Source organism: Siphateles boraxobius, unplaced genomic scaffold (assembly GCF_051911475.1).
Source record: "Siphateles boraxobius isolate OS27281-9 unplaced genomic scaffold, OSU_SipBor_1 156, whole genome shotgun sequence".
Taxonomy (NCBI): Eukaryota; Metazoa; Chordata; class Actinopteri; order Cypriniformes; family Leuciscidae; genus Siphateles; species Siphateles boraxobius.
This window is the reverse complement of record NW_027508762.1, coordinates 72501-96102: the sequence shown is the minus strand read 5'-3', so window position 1 is coordinate 96102 and position 23602 is coordinate 72501. Positions and strand designations below refer to the sequence as shown.

Below are 23602 nucleotides of genomic sequence, written 5' to 3'. Positions count from 1 at the left end.
GTCTATTCTATTCTACTCTATTTTAGTCTGTTTTGTTTTATTTTGCTCTTTTCGTATTCTTCCAATCCTTTCAACTCTATTCTATTCTGTGATGTTCTGTTTTATTCTATTGTATTCTGTTCTCTTCTTTTCTGTTCTGATTAATTCTATCCTGTGCTGTTCTATTCTTTTGTGTTCTGTCCTCTTTTCAATTATATTCCGTTATGGGTTAGTTCTTTTCTTTTCTATTCTATTTTATTCTATTTTGTTATTTTCTATTCTGTTCTTTTTTGTTCTGTCCTTTTCTATTCTAATCTATATACATCTTAGTCTGTTCTGTTTTATTCTGCTCTTTTAATATTTTTCCATTCTATTCAACTCTATTCTATTCTATTCTATGATGTTATGTTTTATTCTATTTTATTCTGTTATCTTCTTTTCTGTTCTGATTTATTCTATTCTATTCTGTGCTGTTCTATTTTTTGTATTCCTTTATGGGTTATGGTTAGTTCTGTTCTGTTCTGTTCTGTTCTATTCTATTCTGATATGTTTATATTCTGTTCTGTTCTGTTCTATTCTATTCCATTCTGTACTTTTCTAATCTATGCTATTTTGTTCCTTTCCATTCTGTTCTTTTTTGTTCCGTCCTGTTCTATTCTGTTCTGATTTATTCTATTCTATTCTGTGCTGTTCTATTTTTTGTATTCCTTTATGGGTTATGGTTAGTTCTGTTCTGTTCTGTTCTATTCTATTCTATTCTGATATGTTTATATTCTGTTCTGTTCTGTTCTATTCTATTCCATTCTGTACTTTTCTAATCTATTCTATTTTGTTCCCTTCCATTCTGTTCTTTTTTGTTCGGTCCTGTTCTATTCTACTCAATTTCAGTCTGTTCTGTTTCATAATGCTCTTTTCATATTTTTCCATTCTATTCAACTCTATTCTTTTCTGTGATGTTCTGTTTTATTCTATTGTATTATGTACTCTTCTTTTCTGTTCTTATTTATTCTATTCTATTCTGTGCTGTTCAATTTCTGTATTCCGTTATCTTTTCTATTATATTCCGTTATGGGTTATGGTTAGGATTAGCTATGTTCTGTTCTGTTCTGTTCCGTTCTATTCAATTCTATTCTGATATATTTCTATTCTGTTCTGTTCTATTCTATTCTATTCTTTTCTGATGTTTATATTCTGTTCTGTTCTATTCTATTCCATTTTGTACTTTTCTAATCTATTCTATTTTGTTCTTTTCTATTCTGTTCTTTTTGTTCTGTCCTTTTCTATTCTACTCTATTTTAGTCTGTTCTGTTTTATTCTGCTCTTTCAATTCTCTTCCATTCTATTCTACTCTATTCTATTATATTCTGTTCTGTTCTGTTCTCTTCTTTTCTCTTCTAATCTAATCTAGTCTGATCTGTTTTGTTCTTTTTTCTTTTCTGTTCTTTTCAATTATATTCGGTTATTTTCTATTCTATTATATTCTATTCTGCTCTATTCTAGTCTGTTCTATTATTTATATTGTATTCTGTGATGTTCTGTTATGTCATATGTGTATTATATTCGGTTCTCTTTTCTCTTCTATTCTTTTTTATTCTATTCTATTGTTATTTTATTTTCTGTTCTATTCTATTCTCTACTGTTACAGAAGAGATGATGACAGAATGCTGGTGTGTGTGTGTGTGTGTGTGTGTGTGTGTGTGTGTGTGTGTGTGTGTGTGTGTGTGTGTGTGTGTGTGTGTGTGTGTGTGTGTGTGTGTGTGTGTGTGTGTGTGTGTGTGTGTGTGTGAGCGCTGCACCTGTCGGACGGCTGATACGCGCCGCAGCCGAGGTTGATGGAGAACTGCACCGTGTGTGTGTGTGTGTGTGTGTGTGTGTGTGTGTGTGTGTGTGTGTGTGTGTGTGTGTGTGTGTGTGTGTGTGTGTGTGTGTGTGTGTGTGTGTGTGTGTGTGTGTGAGTGCCGCACCTGTTGGCCGGCTGATATGTGCCGCAGCCGAGGTTGATGGAGAACTGCACCAGGTGTGTGTTTGCGCCGGGCAGCACCGGCAGCAGCTGAAGGAAGTCCAGAGCCCAAACGTGACGCTTCGCCCCACCGTGAGATTTCTGCTCCAGACAGAACTGAGTGGCTGCAGTCTGGAGCTCTGTGGGCAAACCAACGGACACAACTGTGGGAGTCTGGAAAGAGCAAAGACATGTCGAGGACGTCTGAATGAATGTGACATCAGAGGGAAGAGAAACACCATACATTCCAAACAGAACATGCAACTGTTGAAAATGGTTACTTTAAACAGGACCTGTTATGCCCTTTTACAGAGTCATGATGTTGTTTTCATGCTCTACTAGAGCAGGTTTTCCTGCTTGAATGTTGATATTTCCCCATATTCTCCATTGTTGCAGCTCCTCTCTTCCCAGTCTGTCAGTAACGCTCTGCTTAGTTCCTGTCTCTATGAAGCCCCTCCTCCTGAAAAGCACACTGTGCTCTGATTGGTCGGCTGGAGCAGTGTGTTGTGATTGGTCGAGAGCTTTGAGTGTGTTTAGGAAATGTCTTAATACCCTTACCATAAACGCCAGTTTCAACACACAACTAACTAACTCAACCAGGCCCACCCCTTTATTCTGCGTATGAATTATTTAAATGAAGATTTTTTTGACGTGTTCGTTCCCGGAAGAAACTCAAGACTACAATGGAGGCATTTCAGGGAGTTCAGAAACACTGACACTGATATAGAGAATACAGCAACATTACACACTAAAGACAGATGAATATGGGAAAAAGCAGAACAGGTCGTCTTTAACCTAAATCTGTACATACACTACATAAGATCTATACCCTGTAGGCGGAGTATGGCAGAATGTCCAGAAGCACATGATCTTTCCTGCCCTCTGAGTGGCCAAAGAGGATGACATTATTCTTGCTGGATTCTCCAGGGTTGCAGCCTCCAGCACCTGCAGTGAACACACAGATCCCAATACTGAACACACAGACACTCTCAAGGACAAATGCGAATCAGCTAGTTCATGCGTTCATGACATCAAGGCTAGATTATAGTAATGCTATTATGGGTTGTTGCCCTGCACGCTTAATAAACAAACTACAGCTGGTCCAAAACGCAGCCGCTATAGTTCTTACCAGAACCAGGAAGTATGACCGTATTAGCCCAGTTCTATCAACACTGCATTGGCTCCCTTTTAAACATCGTATACATTTTAAAATATTGGTGACTACTTACTAAGCACTAAATGATTTAGCTCCCCAGTACTTGAGCGAGCTCTTATCGCATTATAGACCTTCATGTCTATTGCGAAAGGTATTGATAATACATAGAATATCTAAATCGACTGCTAGCGGTAGATCCTTTTCCTGTTTAGCACCAAAATGTTGGAACAGTCTTCCTAACATTGTCCGGGAAGCAGACAGAGTCTTTCAGTTTAAATCTAGACTAAAAACACATCTCTTTGGCTTAGCATGCACATAACACATTATAGACTCCTATAATTCAATGTTCGGCTGCATAGATTAGATCAGCCGGAACCGAGATCACTTCCCATAAATCTTGATGTACTCGTTACATAAAAAGAAGAAAGGTGTCTACGCTAATATTAGTCTCTCTGTTTATCTCGAGGTTTACTGCAGTCCGCTGGATCCTGATCCAGATCCAGATTCTTCTACTTATGCATTCCATCGGTTTCAAAGATAATGTCACTTCTAGGATGCATTGTTGGAATGTTAGGCAGCCGCTGCTGTCGCCGGTGCCATTGAAAGTGGCTGTGAAGCCCAATCGGTGAGCCACATGTCCTGCCGCAGTCGGGACATGTGAGTGCTGAGTCTGGGGATGGATGTAGTTGTGGCTGTGCACGTTGGTGTCTGCACTGATGTTGCACAGTTCTGTGCTGGGCGCATTGTGATTCGACATGTTGGGCCCCCAGATCACATTGCAGAACTCCATGCCTGATGGTTGGCAGCTGTTGTTTCCAGGACTCCAGGGTTGATGCCACAGCTTTTCAGGGTCCCCTTGAGGTGGTCCTTGTAGCAACGTTTCTGACCCCCAGGTCTCCTTTTAGCTGCGTATATCTGCCCATAGAGGACCTGTCGGAGTAAACGGTGGGAGGGCATGCGGATAACATGTCCAACCCATCGCAGTTGCCGCCTAGCAAGGATTTTCTCCATGCTGCTGGAGTTGGTGCATTGTAGGATGTCCGTGTGGGGGATTTTGTCTTTCCATGTGACACCTAGTATGTGCTAGAGGCATCTGATGTGAAAGCCCTCGAGACACTGAATATGCCTGCGGTAGGGAGTCCAAGCTTCTGCACCAAACAGCAGGGTGGAAACGCAGACTGCCTGGTAGACGGCCGTTTTAGTGAAGGTACGGAGATCTTTACCAAAGGTAAGTCTACCAAAGGCAGAGGAGGCGAGATTTATGCATGCCTGGATCTTAATGTCTATGAGGCACTTGGGTGTTAGGATGCTACCAAGGTAGCAGAAGTTCTGAACAACCTTTACTGGTGTGCCATGGATGTAGAATTGAGGGGGGGGGGGGGGGGCTTCGGGGTAGGGGACCGTGGTCTGTGCAATGATCTCGGTCTTTTGGATGTTGACTTGTAGGCCACAAGCTTGATAGACTGCGCACACAACATCCAGTGTGTGCTGCATTGTGGTAGGGCTGTGGGCTAGGAGGGCACAGTCATCAGCGTATTGTAGTACATGAATTGTGATGGTGGTGGTCTTGGTGATGGCTTGCAGGCGGCGGAGGTTAAAGAGGTTCCCGTCCAGAAGAAACTGTAGGCAAACACCCACGTCGGGGCTGGGGGAGTTGCGGGAGAGGAAGGTGACTGCTACCAGGAAGAGGTTGAAGATCACTGGAGCCAGTACACACCCCTGTTTCACTCCTACCTGCACAAGAAAGGAGGGGGATTGAGATGTACCCACAATCTCACAGCCTGCGTGCCAATGTGAAACTGTTGTAGGATGTTCAGAAATATTGGTGGCACCCCAAACTTCTCCAGAATGACAGAAAGGACTTGGCGGTCAATGGAGTCAAAAGCCTTTGCCAGGTCGATGAAAGCAATGAACAGGACTTCGTTCTGTTCTCTGGCCTTCTCCTCCAATTGGCGAAGGACAAAGATCATGTTGGAGGTGGACTGATCCTTCCTGAAGCCGCACTGTGACTCAGGAAGGATCATTTCTGTGATGTTCTTGGTAAGACGGAACAGCATGACCCTCGTTAATACTCTCTCTGCCACAGAGAGCAGGGATAAGCCACGACTGTTTTCACAGATTGACTTGTCACTCCTTTTCTTTAGGATGGTAACAGTGTGTGAGTCTTTCCAGCATTGTGGAACAGGTTTTTGTGCCCATATTATCTGGATGAGTTGGTGGAGGTTTTTGGTGAGCAGGTACCCCCCTTTCTTTAGAGCCTCTGCAGGGATTCCATCAGGACCAGCTGGCTTTTGTAGCGAGGAATTCTGAGAACCTGGGTTCACAAGGCGTTGCAGGACAGTGGTGTAGTCAGATTATTTTGATTGAGGAGGGTGTTCAAATGTTCAGCCCAACGCTCAAGAATTCCGTGTTTGTACTATTGTGCTGTCTGTAGATCTGATGGAGTGATTCTGCGTTTTTGGGGTCCATTTATTGATTTTATTGCATCGTAGAAACCTTGAGAGTTGTTGGTGTCCGCATAGCCTTGGATTTCATGGCCTTTCCTAAGCCACCAGTCATTCATGCCGGTGTAGCACCTCAGCATGGATATTACTCCAGTGTGAGCGCAGATAGGGAGATTGTGGATTAGAGAGGTGAGCAGTGAAGGCTTTACGCTCCTCCTCCAGAAGTTTTAGTATTTTGGGGGAGCTGTCGTCAAACCAGTCCTGGTGACATTTGGAAGTGAAACCAATTGCGGAGCAGGATGTGCGGAGCAGGCTGATGCTCAAAGCGGAGCAGGCTTCCAGATGTTCAAAAAAACAAAAAACACAAAATAGTTCAGGAGGGTGGTGAAGCAGAGGTGGTCTTGCGGGAGGGATGGAGGGCCAGGTCCGTGCAGGGGAACGGGACCAGGGCATTGCAATGGCAGACCTGGGTCGTGGAGCATGGGCGGACCTGGGTCGTGGAGGGTGGGCGGACCAGGCTGTGCAGGGGACCAGGGCGGAGCAGGCTGTGCAGACGGCCAGGGCGGAGCAGGATTTTCAGTGGACCAAGGTGGACCAGACAGTTCAGGTGGCCAAGGTGGACCAGACAGTTCAGGTGGCCAGGGTGGATCAGACAGTTCAGGTGGCCAGGGTGGATCAGACAGTTCAGGTGGCCAGTGTGGATCAGACAGTTCAGATGGCCAGGGTGGATCAGACAGTTAAGGTGGCCAGGGTGGATCAGACAGTTCAGGTGGCCAAGGTTTTCAGTTGAAATAGTGTTGTGTAAGCGGTCCCTAAGTTAATAACTAATGATCTTTGCAATGGAAGTAAATCAATCAAAACTAACTTTAGCTGGACATTAACTTTATCCTAGAGCTTCTGCAAAAGCCAAAACAATCTCTGTTACATTAATTTCCTATTATCAATGTAAAGCTGCTTTGAAACAATCTGTATTGTTAAAAGCTGTATATATAGGTGACTTGACTTGACACTGAACACATAGACACTGAACACACTCGGCAGCAGTAAGATAATGTGCATGAACAAGTGCAAGAGCAAGACGTACCCATGGTGAAGTGGAATCGCAGGTTTCCGTAGGCGCTGGTGTTCAGATATGGAGTGCAAACCTTCCTCTGTCCATTTCCGAGAAAGACGAGCGCTAATCCGGACTCCACCTCTCCACACTGAGTTCCGTACTCCGCTCCTTCCACCTCCCATCTGCAGATCAACAACACACACACCTCATCAACACACACCTCATCAACACACTCCTCATCAACACACACCTCATCAACACAGACCTCATCAACACACACCTCATCAACACACACCTCATCAACACACTCCTCATCAACACACTCCTCATCAACACACACCTCATCCACCTGTTCACTCCCGCCCAGCTCAGAGCACACACCTGTACTAAACTTGCTGTGGTGTTAATGAATGCTTCGGAATACAGACCTACAATTAAGACCTAAACACTCAGCAGATTATTTTAGAAAAGTTAAGTGTAAAAAAGTTTTACACAGTAAAGCAAATGTTCTGAACGCAACATTTTTTATTTTATACAAAATACATATTTGACAAAATAATTTGCACTCTAAAATTTGAAAACCAAAGCAATATGTCTAAGAAAGTTTGAAGTTGATATCAAAAAAATTGAGCCACTAAAAGGATTTATAGTAGCGTTTCCATGGTAATGCAATGTCCGATTTCATTGCAGTGAAATTTTGGATTGATTGGCTGTGATCTTGGATTGATTTGGTTGCGAGTGAAGTGCATTTGCAGAGAGACTCCGCCCACACTCTCTTCCAATTGGCTGTGATTTATGACTGATTTGGTTGAGAGTGAAGTGTGTTTGCAGAGAGACTCCGCCCCCACACGCCCCTCTGATTGACTGTGATTTGTGACTGATTTTGTTGCGAGTACTGTGCGCTTGGGGAGAGACCCCGCCCACACACTCTTCTGATAGGCTGTGATTTTGGAATGATTTGCCGCAAAGCAATGCCAGTGTTATTTGCGTTGGATCATAAGCCTTACCCAGTCAGTGGACTCTCGAAGTCTTCCTCCCAGTAACTGCGGCCCTCTTCCCGGTGCAGGTCCACGTCACGCGTGGAGGCGAAGCTGTGCTCCAGTCCTTCTCCACCATGGAAATACAGGGAGTTTCCCTCCGACTGACACGCATGCTGTTGAGTTGATGGAGAGGAAGAGTTACAGAGGTTTCAGACAAAACTGCATAAATAAAGTGCCGACGGAGAAGAAATGAGCTATTATTAAATTAATGGACTATTATTTTCTCTTGTTTATTTAAATCCCTAAACATGGTGTTATATTTTTATAACTCATTCATTTTTGCAAATAATTTTTTTTCTTATTAAATAATCTTGCAATGCAAACCGTTCGTTTGTACGTGTAATCCTCTTTATGTTACGGTGGGGAACGAGCAGGCCGTTACAGTATGAATTCAGACTATAATACATTCTCATCTAATTGCAATTAACATGAGTGTCAATTAAGTGTCTGAAAACATTACATCTAGTTCACACTTAAATATAGTCTTTTATTATTGGCATAACAAGCTCTTTTGTGACCTTGACGGTGGCTCCTGGGAAGAAGAGCCAGTTGGCCGTGTCCAGCGGGTCCAGGTTGTCCTCCAGCAGCGGCGGCCGCTCAGCGCCGTTCAGAACCAGTATGTTGTCCAGACCCCAGCAAGACTCGTACCCGTCGGGCCCCAGGGCCGGCTCCTGACTCCAGCGCAGATGCACAGACTCGCCTCGACAGCCGGCGACCAGCGGCACCAGATGAACCACAGTACTTGTGTTAGTGGGAGCCCTGCCAGCCCAGAACAACAACACTGAAGAGATCCACAGATGAACCACACATTACATTTTGCATGGCACCTAACTTTTCCTGTAGCAGTTTGTTTCTGCTATAAAGAAGCGATATTGCCGTCTAAGGGCACTGAAGGTACTTTATCTTGTGTGTTTTGCCTTTACTCACCCAAACTTGTTCAACAAGGCTACTTTTCATGAATGCGAGTGCATTAGCAGGTAGTTACTGAATCACAGGTATTTGATTTAGGAGAATAGATCATGATGAGGCTGAAACCAGTACATCCATTGACTATTTCATTTTACTTAAAATTATTTTATTTATCCACTATATTTAGGATACCTATTTAAAGGATATTGGTTTACTCATGGCTTTTTTGTGCACTTGAGCTTAACTGAGACTCGAAAGTTTGTAGAGGTTTAAGAGGCTGTTGTGTCGACCTTTATTTATTGCAACATTTAGGTGTTTATTTTGTTTAGTTTTATTTTGATTTTAGAATCTTACTTACATCTCATCTTTAGAATCTCATCTTACAAATCAATTGTTTATTTTCACTGGCATGTCTCTTAGATGTCGAGCTGCATCTTGGAGCCTACATTCAGTAGGAGTAAAATACTAGTTAGGAGTAAACGTACTGTTAAAATCAGATTCTCTAAGACTTTTAATCAAGTCGTATTGGAAATCTGTGACTTGTAACTTGTAATTGAGTCATATTCGCTGTAGGGTATCTGTACTTTTACTCAAGTATGGTTCTCAGATACTCTTTACACCTCCCTAAAATAAGATAAAAACCTGATCTTTTCCAAGGTTATCCAGTCATCAGAGGTGTTCAGACCACAGGAGACGATGATACTCGGGTCTGAGTAACTGAACCGACACGAACCAGATCCTGAGGAACACAAACACACAAACTCATGAACCATCGCTCCGCTCCATAACCACATACAGAAAACAGACATTCAGGATTCAAAATCCTGTTTTCCAGCACAAACATCTAAACACACTTAAATCAAGATACATTTACTGGAGAAGCAACATGACTGAAGATATTAAGACTTGTTTTCTAGAAAAATGCATCAAATTGAAGTGAGTTTGTGCTTAAAACAAGAACAAATGTTGAGAATATTTAGAAACCTTTTATATCCTTTATTTCAAACTCTGATTTTAGTAATTTAATGAATAAGGTAGAAGGACATGAAATAGCTTGATTCCCAACTTATTTTCACATTTTCTTGCCACCAAACCATTAATCATTTAATAATTTACATGTTTTAACTAAATTACCCCTTTTTATATCATGATATGCTTCTCTTGTATGCATGACTATTTCCAACTCTTCTTAATGTATAGCTAACTGAATTAATATATCTGTGCCTTTTTTCTTTTTTTTTTCTTTTGGGTGTGTTTGTTATTTTTCCTTTATTTCTGTCAGGACCACTATCATCAAATACAATTGACGATTAGCATACAGTTTGGATTGGCGGTATGGTTCTGTTCTGGGCAAGAACTCCCTGTGCATCAATGCAGACTAGCATGGATAAGAGCAGCAACAACCCTCCTTAGTGTAAACAGAACAGAACCAACATCAGTGTATTGCAGATATCATTAATTCAAGATTTTAAAGTACAACATAATTTGAGAATTTATTCTGATTCAAGGGGAATCAGACTGCCAAATCCTGACTGACGACAGGTGGAGTTGGGGATGGAGGAGGGTAATCAGCTCCTGAGAAACGCAAATACTGCTGATAATACTGAAGGAGCTTATATATGTATACAGTGATAGGTGTTGTATTCCTATAGGTAGACGTGGATCAGCTGAGAGTCAGCTGATTTTAGCTTGACTAACGTGACCTGCCAGAACTGACATTACACTTGATTATTATTATTATTTTTATTATTAATATTAATATTATGTTAAAGAGATCTAACTATTTTGATTTTTAATATTGTTGTAATATACTGCCATAATTTGTTACATCTAAAAAAAAAAGAAAAAAAAAGAACGAATTTAACAAATTCAAAGGTAAAACATCTTAGGTTACGACTGTAACCCTAGTTCCCTGAGTAGGGAATGAGAAGCTGCGTCGATGGCGCTTTGGGAATGAGAATGCTCGAACGCCATACGGCCAAGAACCTGTCGTGTTAAAACTGTGCCACAACATGAGAACTGTAGAACCGGGGGTATTCATGTCTAGGTCATAAAATCTGACACACGTGACCGGCAAAGACCAGCCCGCTGCATCACAAACTTTTTAAAGGGGTCGTAAAACACAATTTCACTTTTCTAACTTTAGCTAGTGTGTAATGTTGCTGTTTGAGCATAAACAACATCTGCAAAGTTACAGCGCTCAAAGTTCAAAGCAAACGGAGATATTTGCTTTTAAAGAAATCAATTTCTAAGGACTACAGCAAACAGCCGGTTTTGGACTACATGACATTCCTCCAGGGTTGCTGACGTCAGTAACCCCAATAAACCCCTCCTCCGAGAATACGAAATAAGGGGGGTAAGGCCATTTTATATTGCGTTGGAGAAGAGTTATTGTGGTATAGGAGTGTCGTTGCCGCCGCAATGTCGTCGAAACGCTGTTATTTTCATCAGTGCCCGGATTGCAGGTCCACTTTGTTCAGCCTTCCTAGGGTCGAGGGAGTTAGGGATCATTGGTTAATTATTACCCAAATCTCGCTCTCTGTGCTGCAGATTTTACGGAGGAAAGCTTCCACAATCTTGGCGAGTTCAATGCAGGATTCGCACAACGGCTTGTGCTGAAAGATGGAGCAGTTCCAACTTTAAGAACAGAAGCTGTTGTTTACGGGCCACAATCTGTAAGTATGATTTATTTTTCGTCGATGTGTTTTCCTGTAATAGTTTGTATTGTTAATTGTATGTTGTAGCAAGGAAGTAAACAAATGACAACGCTGTTTGGCTCTGCTGGTTTGTTAAATGCTCATTCATACTTAACGTTATCCGACAAACACCTAACGTTACAATCTTTTTTAAAATCTCAACAGGGAACTTGGAATTAGAGTAAATTATTCTTTGATTAGAGCTTTTATGTATTGTGTATCGCTTGTTTATCTACAGGCATGCTAAACATGGTTCTGTGTTTGATTTGGCTACTGTAGTAAATCCAATGTTTAGTGTTCGTTTTGGGTTAATATTTATGTCGTCAGATATTTGGCTACAATCGTTCTAAAAATACAAAAGTAACCGTGCCATACAGTCAGTAACGATCACTATAGATCCACAGTCTTTACTAAAAAAAAATCCCTTTGAGGACTGTAGTATAATTTATTAGAACGATTATATGAAATTCTTGTTTATGAAGCTTATTTTTTTGTAATACTATAATAATTATTACAATTAAATAACAGCGTATCTAAAAGGTAATGATACAACAAAAAACAAACCTTTCTGAAACGTCGTTTAACAGCCGTTCTTGAACAGGTTCTGCTCGATCATCTTCACTTACATTCTCTGGGTCTGATTCGGGCTCAAATTGGTATGGTTTTATTGACGCCACCGTTTATAATACACCAAAGCACAAACTAGGCTACCGGTAAAGGTACGGGCGTGACGTTTCCGGAAAACGTGCACTAGTCGGTTAGCGAATCATAACACACTGGGCCAGCTAACCAATTTGAGCCCATTGCGTATTTTTGAGAGACTGGCTTCATAGAACCTGGAAACCATCAGACCGTTTTTACAAGGAGGAACAGAGCAGTGTAGAATAAAGATAAAATATATGAAAAATAATGATTTTTTTTTTTACAAACAAAGCATGAGCACATACAGTGCACCCCACAAACACAATCAAGCCTTTGAAAAAATGTGTTTTACCACCCTTTTAAAGGGACAACCCAGAAATTAGGGTCTTGGAAGCTGCCATACCCCTAGAATGGGCTCTAGTGGCCAAAGGTGAAGGCTGGCCCACAACCTGATAAGCAAGAGAGATAGCCTTGACTATCCATTTGCTAACAGTCTGTTTGGAAGCAGGAAGGCCCTTTTAGGGGGTCCAATGCATACCAGCAGCTGATAAGACTTTCTCCACAGGGCAGCTCTTAAGTGTCCAGTACCCTAACTGGACAGATGAGGTTCAATTTCTCCTGGTCTTGATCTTTAAAGGGAGGAGGACAGAACGCCTGCCGTACAATAGGCCGTGGTATATTGGTTGGAACCTTTGGTACATATCCTGGTTTCAGATAGAGGAACACTTTGACCATCCCGGGTGAAAACTCAAGACACAAAGGAGATACCGATAGGGTCTGAAGATCTACTCTTTTTATTGAGGAAATGGCCAGAAGGAACACAGTGTCAGAAACTCTTCTGAGACAGAATCAAGAGGCTAAAGGGGAGCGGCCGATAAACCTTCTAGAACATGAGCCAGATGCCAAGCTGGAACTCTAGTACGAACTGCAGGCCTCAGCCGCACGGTGCCATGAGGGAAACGTATTATCAGAGGATCTCTTCCGACAGATAAGCCCCCCAGGGGGGCATGATAGGCAGCAATGGCCGCAACATATACCTTCAGTGTGGAAGGTGATAACCTTAAAGGAAAACGATCTTGAAGGAACTTAAGTATTGAACCAACAGGGCAATTAACTGGATCCCATTGTCATAGATTACACCAAGAAGTAAAATCTCTCCATTTTAGGGCGTATAACTTCCTCGTGGACGGATCTCTGGAGTGCAGCATGGTCTCTACAACCTCAATTGAGAGACCAGAGTCTATGAGTCGGGACCCTTCAGAGGGCAGACCCACAGGTTGAATGTTTCTGGACGGAGATAGAGGATTGTTCCCCCATCTGAGATAGAAGGTCCCACCTGACCGGCAGCTCCAGGGGAGAGCCGTTGAGAAGAGATATTAGGTTCAAAAACCACCAGTACAGAGCTACCAACAGAACACTCACTCCATCCTGGTGGACCTTCTCCAGAACTCCTGGAAGCAGAGCAATCGGGGGAAACGCGAACAGCCTCAGCCATGTCTGCACCATTGCGTCCACTCCCAATGGGGCTGAATGTGTGAGGGAGAACCATAGTGGACAATGCGTCGTATCCTGAGACACGAACAGATCCACCTGTGCCTGTCCATAAACTCCCCATATGTGCTCCACCACCTCGGTGTGGGGCCTCCATTCCCCGGGCCTCAGCCCCTGCCTCGACAGGATGTCTGCTCCTACATTCTGGTGTCCCGGAATATAGAGTGCTCTCAGTGAGAGCAATTTCCCTAGGGACCACAAGAGAATCTGGTGTGCCAGTTTGCATTGTGGATGTGAACGCAGACCCCCTTGATGATTTATAAAGGAGAACACCGACGTGTTGTCTGTGCGAACAAGCACGTGATGGCTCCTCAGGTCTGGAAGGAAGTGACTCAACACATTGAAGACTGCCATCATCTCCAGGCAGTTTATGTGCCACGAAAGATGATGAATCCTCCACAGACCCTGAGCTGAAAGACCTTCCATTACCGCTCCCCAGCCTGTGAGGGAAGCATCTGTCGAGAACGAAACTAGATAGAAAAGAGCTCCTAACACTCGACCCTGGAATAGAAACTTAGGTTTCCTCCATATAACCAAGGCACGAAGACACCATTGTGTTATTCTGATCGTACGGAGTACAGCAGGCCGAACAGTATAAGGTTGCACGCGGCTGCCATCAGGCCCAACTGTTTTACAGTGAGTGACTGGCTTAGCTATATTTCTTTTACAACTGTGAGGATCAAAGCACAGTCCTCATTGTCAATGAAATCTCACATGACACCTAGAAAGGTTGGCATTCAATCTCAACCCCAATTTCTTCATATGTGCGAGAACGACATCTCAATGCCGAACCGCCAGCTGTTCCAACTCTGCTAGGTTAAGCTAGACATCTATAGCTAGAAATCTAGACGCACCCTAGCGGCGGCAAAAATTATTTTGCAGCCAGTGTGGTCTAGCAACTCTCCGTTGACTTTCGAGCTGAAAAAAACAAAAACTGGTCAGGCCAATCAGATCGTGTATAGAGTCGGCGGGGGGGCTTAACATATTGACGACAGAGTTGCAACGGTTCACTGCTACTTGAAAACAAAGAATGGCTGTTACTGCTGGCGAACAGCGGGCTTTCAATTCGGCTTTGGCCGCGACTCTGGAGGATTTGAAGTTAACTTTGGTAGCTTACAGGAATCTCTCCATCAAACTTTTTCACAACACACCATACGCGAAACACTCCCCCCGTCGCTCTGACTACGTCACCTTCTTTGTTGGTTGGTTGTAGCGCTATCCTATTGTGTGCAGAAGGAATTTGAAAGACAACAGTTTATCCCACCCCTCGGATTGAGGCATGTCAATGGAGAGTTTCCAGACCTAACATCTTGATATGGGTCTGGTATGCCAGGCTAAGTCATCTATGTAGTTAAGAATACTTTTTACGGAAAACTTTTTTTTAACAAATTGTTGAAGCCTTCTTCGCAAGCAGAGCGGTCCTCAGATATCTCAACTACGGTGTTAACCGCATCACCAAAGAGGCCAGGAGGCAGTAGCGGGCAGGCCAGCAGAAAATATTTATCTTTATCTTTGATATCAGACAGATTAAACCAAAGATGCCACATTCGCTGCCATCGACCACCCAATAGCATGATCGGTCTTTTTTGTGGCTCGGAGAGACAGATCGGTGGCCTGACACAGTTCTCGAACCACGTCAGGCCTCTTCGCTAGTCTCCAGATCCACTCAGCAGGTCAGCCTGGTATGCCTGTAATATACCCATTGTGTGATTGCATGCACCAGCCTGACCTGCTGCCATATATGCTTTAACCACTAGCATGGAAGATTTATTTAAAGGCTTAGTGGGCAGCATTGGGGACTTCAGGGACGATAACTAGCAAGTGGCTGTTTTACTTTTGGCATCTTTTGGACATAACCATATTCTTTTAGCCCCCTTATATCAGAGTAAACGTCAACCTAGGGGATAAATACTCTTGAAGAATATGGTTAATTCCACAACCTTGATAGTTCTTTGTGGAGGTCATGGAAAAATGGAAGTCCCCTTGGTGGGGGTACTGCACTTGATGTTAGAAAGCACTTGTCTAATAGACTTTTGGGACGAGCACCTTGTTTCTCGGCTGGCCATTCAATATTCAGCTTAGACACAGCATGAGACAATACCTCCACCAGCTCCTCATACGCTGGGGAAAGTTCTGGCGTTTCATCTTCCACCATTTCGACGCTCAGCACATCTAGTTCCTCGTAAGGAACTGCGGGGAGGGCTTCCGACTCTGGAGAGAGATCACTGGATCCCATGGGTAAAGGCTGAGAAAGGGCGGGGCCCGTCTCAAACCCAACGGTTTGATCCATTTGCAATCCCCACGTTAAGAGCTTAAGGCCAGAACCACAGGAAACGCACAACTGAACACCCTCCTCAAAGAGTGCCAGGCGAGAGCGTAGAGTGCGAACAGCAGCCTCTCACAATGCCCACATCACACAAAGTATGTGTGTACCTCCACCCGTGATATAATGAGGGCAGGGAGAAGCACACAACTTGAACGATTGTTTGAACGCCATTATATACATCTGATTGAGCTGTATGATTTCGTGACAGACAACAATGAACAGACAGACAGTTTGTAACACAGAGCACTTGCTGAGGCACAGAAGCTAACGCCGTTCAGACCGCATGTGCTTTTATCCTTTCCTGGTCGTGACGTCACCCGCCCGTGACGCTCACTCTCGCCATTGGACTAGTTGACACACGTGCTTCAGACGCAATCATACTGGGGCGTTCCCAATCCGTCATCAACGCAGCGTGAGTTCCCTCGAAAGGGAAACGAGATTATTTTCCTTATGTAATGAATGTGCAGTATCTTGATTGAAGAATGTTTAGATATTTGTACTGGACAACAACACAGAAACACTGAGCATACAGCATATAGTATATCTGTAAGAGAGATGGTGATGCTCACCTAAAGCAAACTGCAGGACTGACGCTGCGCTCGTGTTCAGAGCCACCGAGATCTGAAACAGATGACAACATCACACAGGAATCATGTGTTAGTATATGAAGACTGCAGACGAATTACGGCACTATATGAAGATAGAACCGTCTCTGGTGGCCTGGAACGACCGCGTGGTTTTTGTTTTATTGATATGTAAATTGATTAAACCAATTATATAATTTTTTTGTATTATATTCTGACGAGTGTGTCACAGTAGCATCCATATGACAGTGATATACAGATATAATATAGTGCATTATGTGGTTGGTGAACCTCATGTATGCAGTTAAAGAGACTCATAAACGTGTTATACAGCGATTACAACTTGTGCTCATAATGATTTCAGTATAAGGATCATATTTATAGTTAAAGTATATATATATAAACATATATATATATATATATATATATATATATATATATATATATATATAGCATGGTATAGTTTATAGTATAAAATATATAGTTTACATATTGCTGTAGATTTTGGAACAAAGTGTAACTCCACACATTATTCAATCCCCACTATGATCTGTAAAACATGATGGGTGAATGTAAAAGCGAAGGGTATTTTGTATATTTACTCGATTACAACTCGATTACTCGATTACTGTTTTTATAAGACCGTTACCAGATCTCTCTGTCCGAAGGGCTCACAGAAGGTCACGGCTCTCCCGTGCATGATCACTCCACACTGCTCTCCCACCTCACAGTTACTGCAGTCCGACCTGAGACAACACAACACAACACAATACACTCAATACAACACACTCAATACAACACACTGCTCTCCCACCTCACAGTTACTGCAGTCCGACCTGAGACAACAACACAACACAACACACTCAATACAACACACTCAATACAACACACTGCTCTCCCACCTCACAGTTACTGCAGTCTGACCTGAGACAACACAACACAACACAACACACTCAATACAACACACTCAATACAACACACTGCTCTCCCACCTCACAGTTACTGCAGTCCGACCTGAGACAACAACACAACACAACACACTCAATACAACACACTCAATACAACACACTGCTCTCCCACCTCACAGTTACTGCAGTCCGACCTGAGACAACACAACACAACACAACACACTCAATACAACACACTGCTCTCCCACCTCACAGTTACTGCAGTCCGACCTGAGACAACACAACACAACACAACACACTCAATACAACACACTCAATACAACACACTGCTCTCCCACCTCACAGTTACTGCAGTCCGACCTGAGACAACACAACACAACACAACACAACACACTCAATACAACACACTCAATACAACACACTGCTCTCCCACCTCACAGTTACTGCAGTCCGACCTGAGACAACACAACACAACACAACACACTCAATACAACACACTCAATACAACACACTGCTCTCCCACCTCACAGTTACTGCAGTCCGACCTGAGACAACACAACACAACACAACACAACACACTCAATACAACACACTGCTCTCCCACCTCACAGTTACTGCAGTCCGACCTGAGACAACAACACAACACAACACACTCAATACAACACACTCAATACAACACACTGCTCTCCCACCTCACAGTTACTGCAGTCTGACCTGAGACAACAACACAACACAACACACTCAATACAACACACTCAATACAACACACTGCTCTCCCACCTCACAGTTACTGCAGTCTGACCTGAGACAACAACACAACACAACACACTCAATAAAACACACTCAATACAACACACTGCTCTCCCACCTCACAGTTACTGCAGTCTGACCTGAGACAACACAACACAACACAACACACTCAATACAACACACTGCTCTCCCACCTCACAGTTACTGCAGTCCGACCTGAGACAACACAACACAACACAACACACTCAATACAACACACTCAATACAACACACTGCTCTCCCACCTCACAGTTACTGCAGTCTGACCTGAGACAACAACACAACACACTCAATACAACACACTCAATACAACACACTGCTCTCCCACCTCACAGTTACTGCAGTCCGACCTGAGACAACAACACAACACAACACACTCAATACAACACACTCAATACAACACACTGCTCTCCCACCTCTCCCACACACACACACACACACACACACACACACACACACACACACACAAGAACAGGGAAGTAAGAACAAAAACTAAAGTAAGAAGAGCGTCACCCACCAGATACTGAGATTCAGCTCTTCCTGTGTGTTGTGTTCGAAATCATCTCGGAGAACAGCGTGCTCACCATCAACCACAGCTGGAGAAGAGACAGAGTGAGAGAATGTGTGTGTGTGTGTGTGTGTGTGTGTGTGTGTGTGTGTGTGTGTGTGTGTGTGTGTGTGTGTGTGTGTGTGTGTGTGTGTGTGTGTGTGTGTACGTGCATGTGTGTGTGTGTGTGTGTGTGTGTGTGTGTGTGTGTGTGTGTGTGTGTGTGTAAGTGAGTGTGTACGTACATGTGTGTGTGTGTGTGTGTGTGTGTGTGTGTGTGTGTGTGTGTGTGTGTGTGTGTGTGTGTGTGTGTGTGTGTGTGTGTGTGTGTGTGTGTGTGTGTGTGTGTGGGTGTGCGAGTGCGTGTGTGTGTGTGTGTGTGTGTTTACTCACCTAGACTGGGCCGCAGAGGAGATTCAGTGGGAGCTTATACAGACAGACAGAAAGAAAGACAAAACTTATTTCACATGGAACATTTCTACTGATGCACATTAAGACTTCATTTGCATAAATAAATGAGAACGTCTGTTAAGGAACTTTGATTGTACATGCGGTGGACATTTAATCTTCTTCAATCTGGACTCTATTCTGTAAACGACACACACAAGATTGAAATATTCTGATCCTCAGACTCTGATAGGTCAAACATCTTTCTGTAATGTTAGTTAAAGAGGCATTCGGCAACTATTTCAACTTAATAAAACCGTTTATATATCATTTGGATGGTTTAATAACCTGTACTGGTGAGAATGGTGGCTTCCCCCGCTCCCCCCAAAGTTCCTAGGCGGAAAACCAACCTTGCAACATGAGGACTAACGTCCCGGTAAGTTGGAAGTAAGAAGTCTCGTGAGAAGCGAGAACGAGCGAGAAACACAAACTGCTTTACGACAATTCAACATAAACACACACGCCGCCCTCAATGTGTGTGATGTATTATCCACCTCGGTAGACACACTCCACACGATAAAGCTGGCCGGCTCCGATAATAACAAATGCACATGAGCAGCGGTAGAAAGGGGGAGGAGGGGGCGCAAGTGAGGTTTCTTACGACAGTGTTGTGAAATATACGCCTCACAGCTGTAGGGGGCGCTCACTGACAAAACATGCGGCAACAAAAGTGAAAATCAGCGAAGAAATAACTAGAGTTGCTCTTCTCTCTCTCTCTCTCTCTCTCTCTCTCTCTCTCTCTCTCTCTCTCTCTCTTCTCTCTCTCTCTCTCTCCCTCTCTCTATCTCTCTCTCTCTATATCTCTCTCTCTCTCTCTCTTCACTCTCTCTCTCCCTCTCTCTCTCTCTCTCTCTCTCTCTATCTCTATCTCTCCCTCTCCCTCTCTTCTCTCTCTCTCTCTCTCTCTCTATCTCTCTCTCTCTCTCTCTCTCTCTCTCTCTATCTCTCTCTGTCTGTCTCTCTCTCTCTCTCTCTCTTCTCTCTATTATCTCTCTCTTCTCTCTCTCTCTCTTTTTTCTCTCTCTCTCTCTTCTCTATATTCTCTCTCTGTCTCTCTCTCTCTCTTTCTCTATCTCTCTCTCTCTCTCTCTCTCTCCCTCTCTTTTCTCTCTCTCTCTCTTCTCTCTATTCTCTCTCTCTGTCTCTCTCTCTCTCTTCTCTCTCTCTCTTCTCTCTCTCTCTCTCTCCTCTCTCTCTTCTCTCTCTCTCTTCTCTCTCTCTCTCTCTCTCTCTCTCTCTCTCTCTCTCTCTCTCTCTCTCTCTCTCTCTCTCTCTCTCTCAGAGTAACTAATAGTCATAATCTTGGAAAACTTTAGTACTGATTTTCCAGATCATGAAACGTATGACAGATGGTGTCACAGTGTTGGGTTTGTGTTCCCCAGGTGTCCACTAGATGTCCTCCTTCCCCACGGTGTCATCCACTTTATGAACTGCATTCCCCACAATCCTTGTCTGTACCCATCACTGCATCATTGGACTCCGCTGTTCCCCATCATCATTGTTAGTTCTGTGTTATATATACCCTGCCTGTTTAGTGTTTGTTACGGAGTTTGCTTCCTCGACCCTTGGCTGGCGATGTCCAACCCAGAGTTCCATCCACCGCTGGTTCCGTCCAGCCCAGAGCCCTCACCGCTGGCGCCGTCCAGCCCCGAGCCCTCACCGCTGACGCCGTCCAGTCCAGAGCCCTCACCGCAGGCGCAGTCCAGCCCATAGCTCTCACCGCTGGCGCCGTCCAACCCAGTGCCCTCTCGCTCTCATTGACGGAGGAGGAGAAAGAGACACAGTCCATCTGCCCAGCCAGAGACCGCTCACGTCACGTCTGCTGATCCAAAGACCGCTCACGTCACGTCTGCTGATCCAGAGACCGCTCACGTCACGTCTGCTGATCCAGAGACCGCTCACGTCACGTCTGCTGATCCAGAGACCGCTCACGTCATGTCTGCGGATCCAGAGACTGTTCACGTTCCGTCTGCCCAGTCAGAGACAGTTCACGTTCCGTCTGCCCAGTCAGAGACTGTTCACGTTCCGTCTGCCCAGTCAGAGACTGTTCACGCCTGCCCAGCGAGAGACTGTTCACGTCACGCCTGCCCAGCGAGAGACTGTTTACGTCACGCCTGCCCAGCGAGAGACTGTTCACCTCACGCCTGCCCAGTCAGAGACTGTTCACGTTCCGTCTGCCCAGTCAGAGACTGTTCACGTCACGCCTGCCCAGCCAGAGACTGTTCACGTCACGCCTGCCCAGCGAGAGACTGTTTACGTCACGCCTGCCCAGCGAGAGACAGTTCACGCCACGTCTGCCCAGCGAGAGACTGTTCACGGTCCGTCCGCCTTCCTGGACCTGGACTATCTGGAGCGTCTGGCTCGGATCCTGGACATGCCCGTGTCTGCAGTTCCAGAGCCGGAACCAGTGTCTGCTGTTCCAGAGCCGGAGCCGGAGGCAGAGCCAATGGCCGTTCCAGAGCTGGAGGCAGAGCCAGTGCCCGTTCCAGAGCCGGAGGCAGAACTATCGCCGGTTCCAGAGCCGGAGGCAGAGCCATTGGCGGTTCCAGAGCCGGAGGCAGAGCCTATACCTGTTCCAGAGCCGGAGGCAGAGCCAGTACCCGTTCCAGAGCCGGAGGCAGAGCCAGTGCCGTCTGCCTTCTTGGATCTGGACTATCTGAAGCGTCTGGTTTGGATCCTAGGCATGCCCATGTCTGCTGTTCCAGAGCCGGAGCCAGTGTCTGATGTTCCAGAGCCGGGGGCAGAGCCATTGCCCGTTCCAGAGACGGAGGCAGAGCCAATGCCTGTTCCAGAGCCGGAGGCAGAGCCAGTGCCTGTTCCAGAGCCGGAGGCAGAGCCAGTGTCTGTTCCAGAGCCGGAGCCAGTGACTGCTGTTCCAGAGCCGGAGGCAGAGCCAGTGCCTGTTCCAGAGCCGGAGGCAGAGCCAAGGCCTGTTCCAGAGCTGGAGCCAATGTCTGTTCCAGAGCCAGCGCCTGTTCCAGCGCCAGAGCCAGTGTTTGTTTCTGTGTTTGTGTCTGTCCTTGTGACCATTTCTGTTCTAGTGACTGTTCCTGAGCCGGTGTTTGCAGTTCCTGAGCCGGTGGCTGCTGCTCCAGAGGCAGAGCCAGTGCCTGTTACAGAGCTGGAGGCAGAGCCAGTGTCTGTTCCAGAGCCGGAGGCAGAGCCAATGACTGTTTCAGAGCCGGAGGCAGAGCCATTGCCCGTTCTAGAGCCGGGCGCAGAGCCAATGCCTGTTCCAGAGCCGGAGGCAGAGCCAATGCCTGTTCCAGAGCCGGAGGCAGAGCCAGTGCCTGTTCCAGAGCCGGATGCAGAGCCAGTGCCTGTTCCAGAGCTGGAGCCAATGTCTGTTCCAAAGCCAGTGCCTGTTCCAGTGCATGAGCCGGTGTCTATTCATGAGCCGGTGTCTGTTGCTGTTCCTGTGCCATGGTCGCCCTCGCCCTGGTCGTCACCACCCTAGTGTTTGTTACAGAGTCCTTGTTTTTCGTCACCCCGCTTCTGAGTTCTGCCTTCTTGCCCGTTTGTATTGTTCTCGTTTATTTTGGATTGCTACTTTGGTTTTGACCCCTGCCTGGACTGCATGTATGATTGAGGATTTCCCCAATAAATTCTTACCTGCAATTGGATCTCTCTGTTTCCCGTGTGTGGATCGTGACAGATGGCAGAAGCGTCAGTGTAATAATAATGTTCAATTGAATGTTTTATTTTAATATTTTAATATCATCAGTCATTTTGCTTTTCCAGGAAAACAGAACAGAAACACTGAGGAAGAGCATCATTATTGCAGTGCAAGTCTTATTATCTCACATAATAAAGTCTGGAACTTTAATCAATGTTCAGATCTAAAATTTATAAAAATCGCATTGATAAAAATATATAAAGTCCCCAACAACACATTCAATATAAAATGTAACAAAGTGTTTTGGTGACAATTTTCTTTCTCTAATGACAAAAGGTGAGATCCTGAAATAAATTCTTTTTTGAAGATATGAATTCATAAGGACTTGAACTCTTTATTCCACAGTGCGAGCCGCTCCGTCTGTCTTATCTAAAGCCTCTGACAATTCCAGCTGTAATGAACCACATTAAACGTCACTCTCAGGATCCTTCATCTATCCTGGAAAAACCTTTATCTTCTCAAGCGTACAGATAAAACAAAAACCATATAGTCAATCTTTTTCCTCAATAAACCTCAGGTAATCCCTCGCATTAAAATGATAAAGCAGAAGTGCTCCTCTCGTTTGCTGACCTATTTCTCCCAAACTCTGTGAAACTGTGCAACTGCTGCAGTTTCAGAGAATGGCCACTGGGAGGCGCTGCGAGAGGTTTGACTTCAGATCCCGGGAAACACACTGATACATTCATTCAAATTTCTAAATCAAATGTAATATCTGAGTTTGGCTTAACTTTTAGCAGATTTAAGTCAACAGTTCAGGTAACATTTATTGGTAACACTTTGCACATTGTTATGTTACATGTAGTTACTATAGTAAAAACAGTAACTTATGCATAACTGCATGCAAATAACCCTCAC

General features: G+C 44.5%; 1 protein-coding gene across 5 annotated transcripts in view; it reads right to left on the bottom strand.

The window, feature by feature from the left end:
• The window catches only part of reln (reelin), a 172595-nt gene that overhangs the window by 76690 nt on the left and 72303 nt on the right, over positions 1-23602 (bottom strand). For all 5 annotated transcript variants that reach the window (XM_077230930.1, XM_077230931.1, XM_077230933.1 and 2 more), the window contains exons 5-14: positions 19018-19050; positions 18595-18673; positions 17030-17126; positions 16366-16417; positions 9224-9320; positions 8191-8431; positions 7640-7785; positions 6663-6814; positions 2808-2923; positions 1944-2152 (exon numbers count right to left, since the gene is read on the bottom strand). In XM_077230930.1, coding sequence (XP_077087045.1) covers positions 1944-2152; positions 2808-2923; positions 6663-6814; positions 7640-7785; positions 8191-8431; positions 9224-9320; positions 16366-16417; positions 17030-17126; positions 18595-18673; positions 19018-19050 — 1222 coding nt within the window. The remainder of the gene's footprint in view (positions 1-1943; positions 2153-2807; positions 2924-6662; positions 6815-7639; positions 7786-8190; positions 8432-9223; positions 9321-16365; positions 16418-17029; positions 17127-18594; positions 18674-19017; positions 19051-23602) is intronic.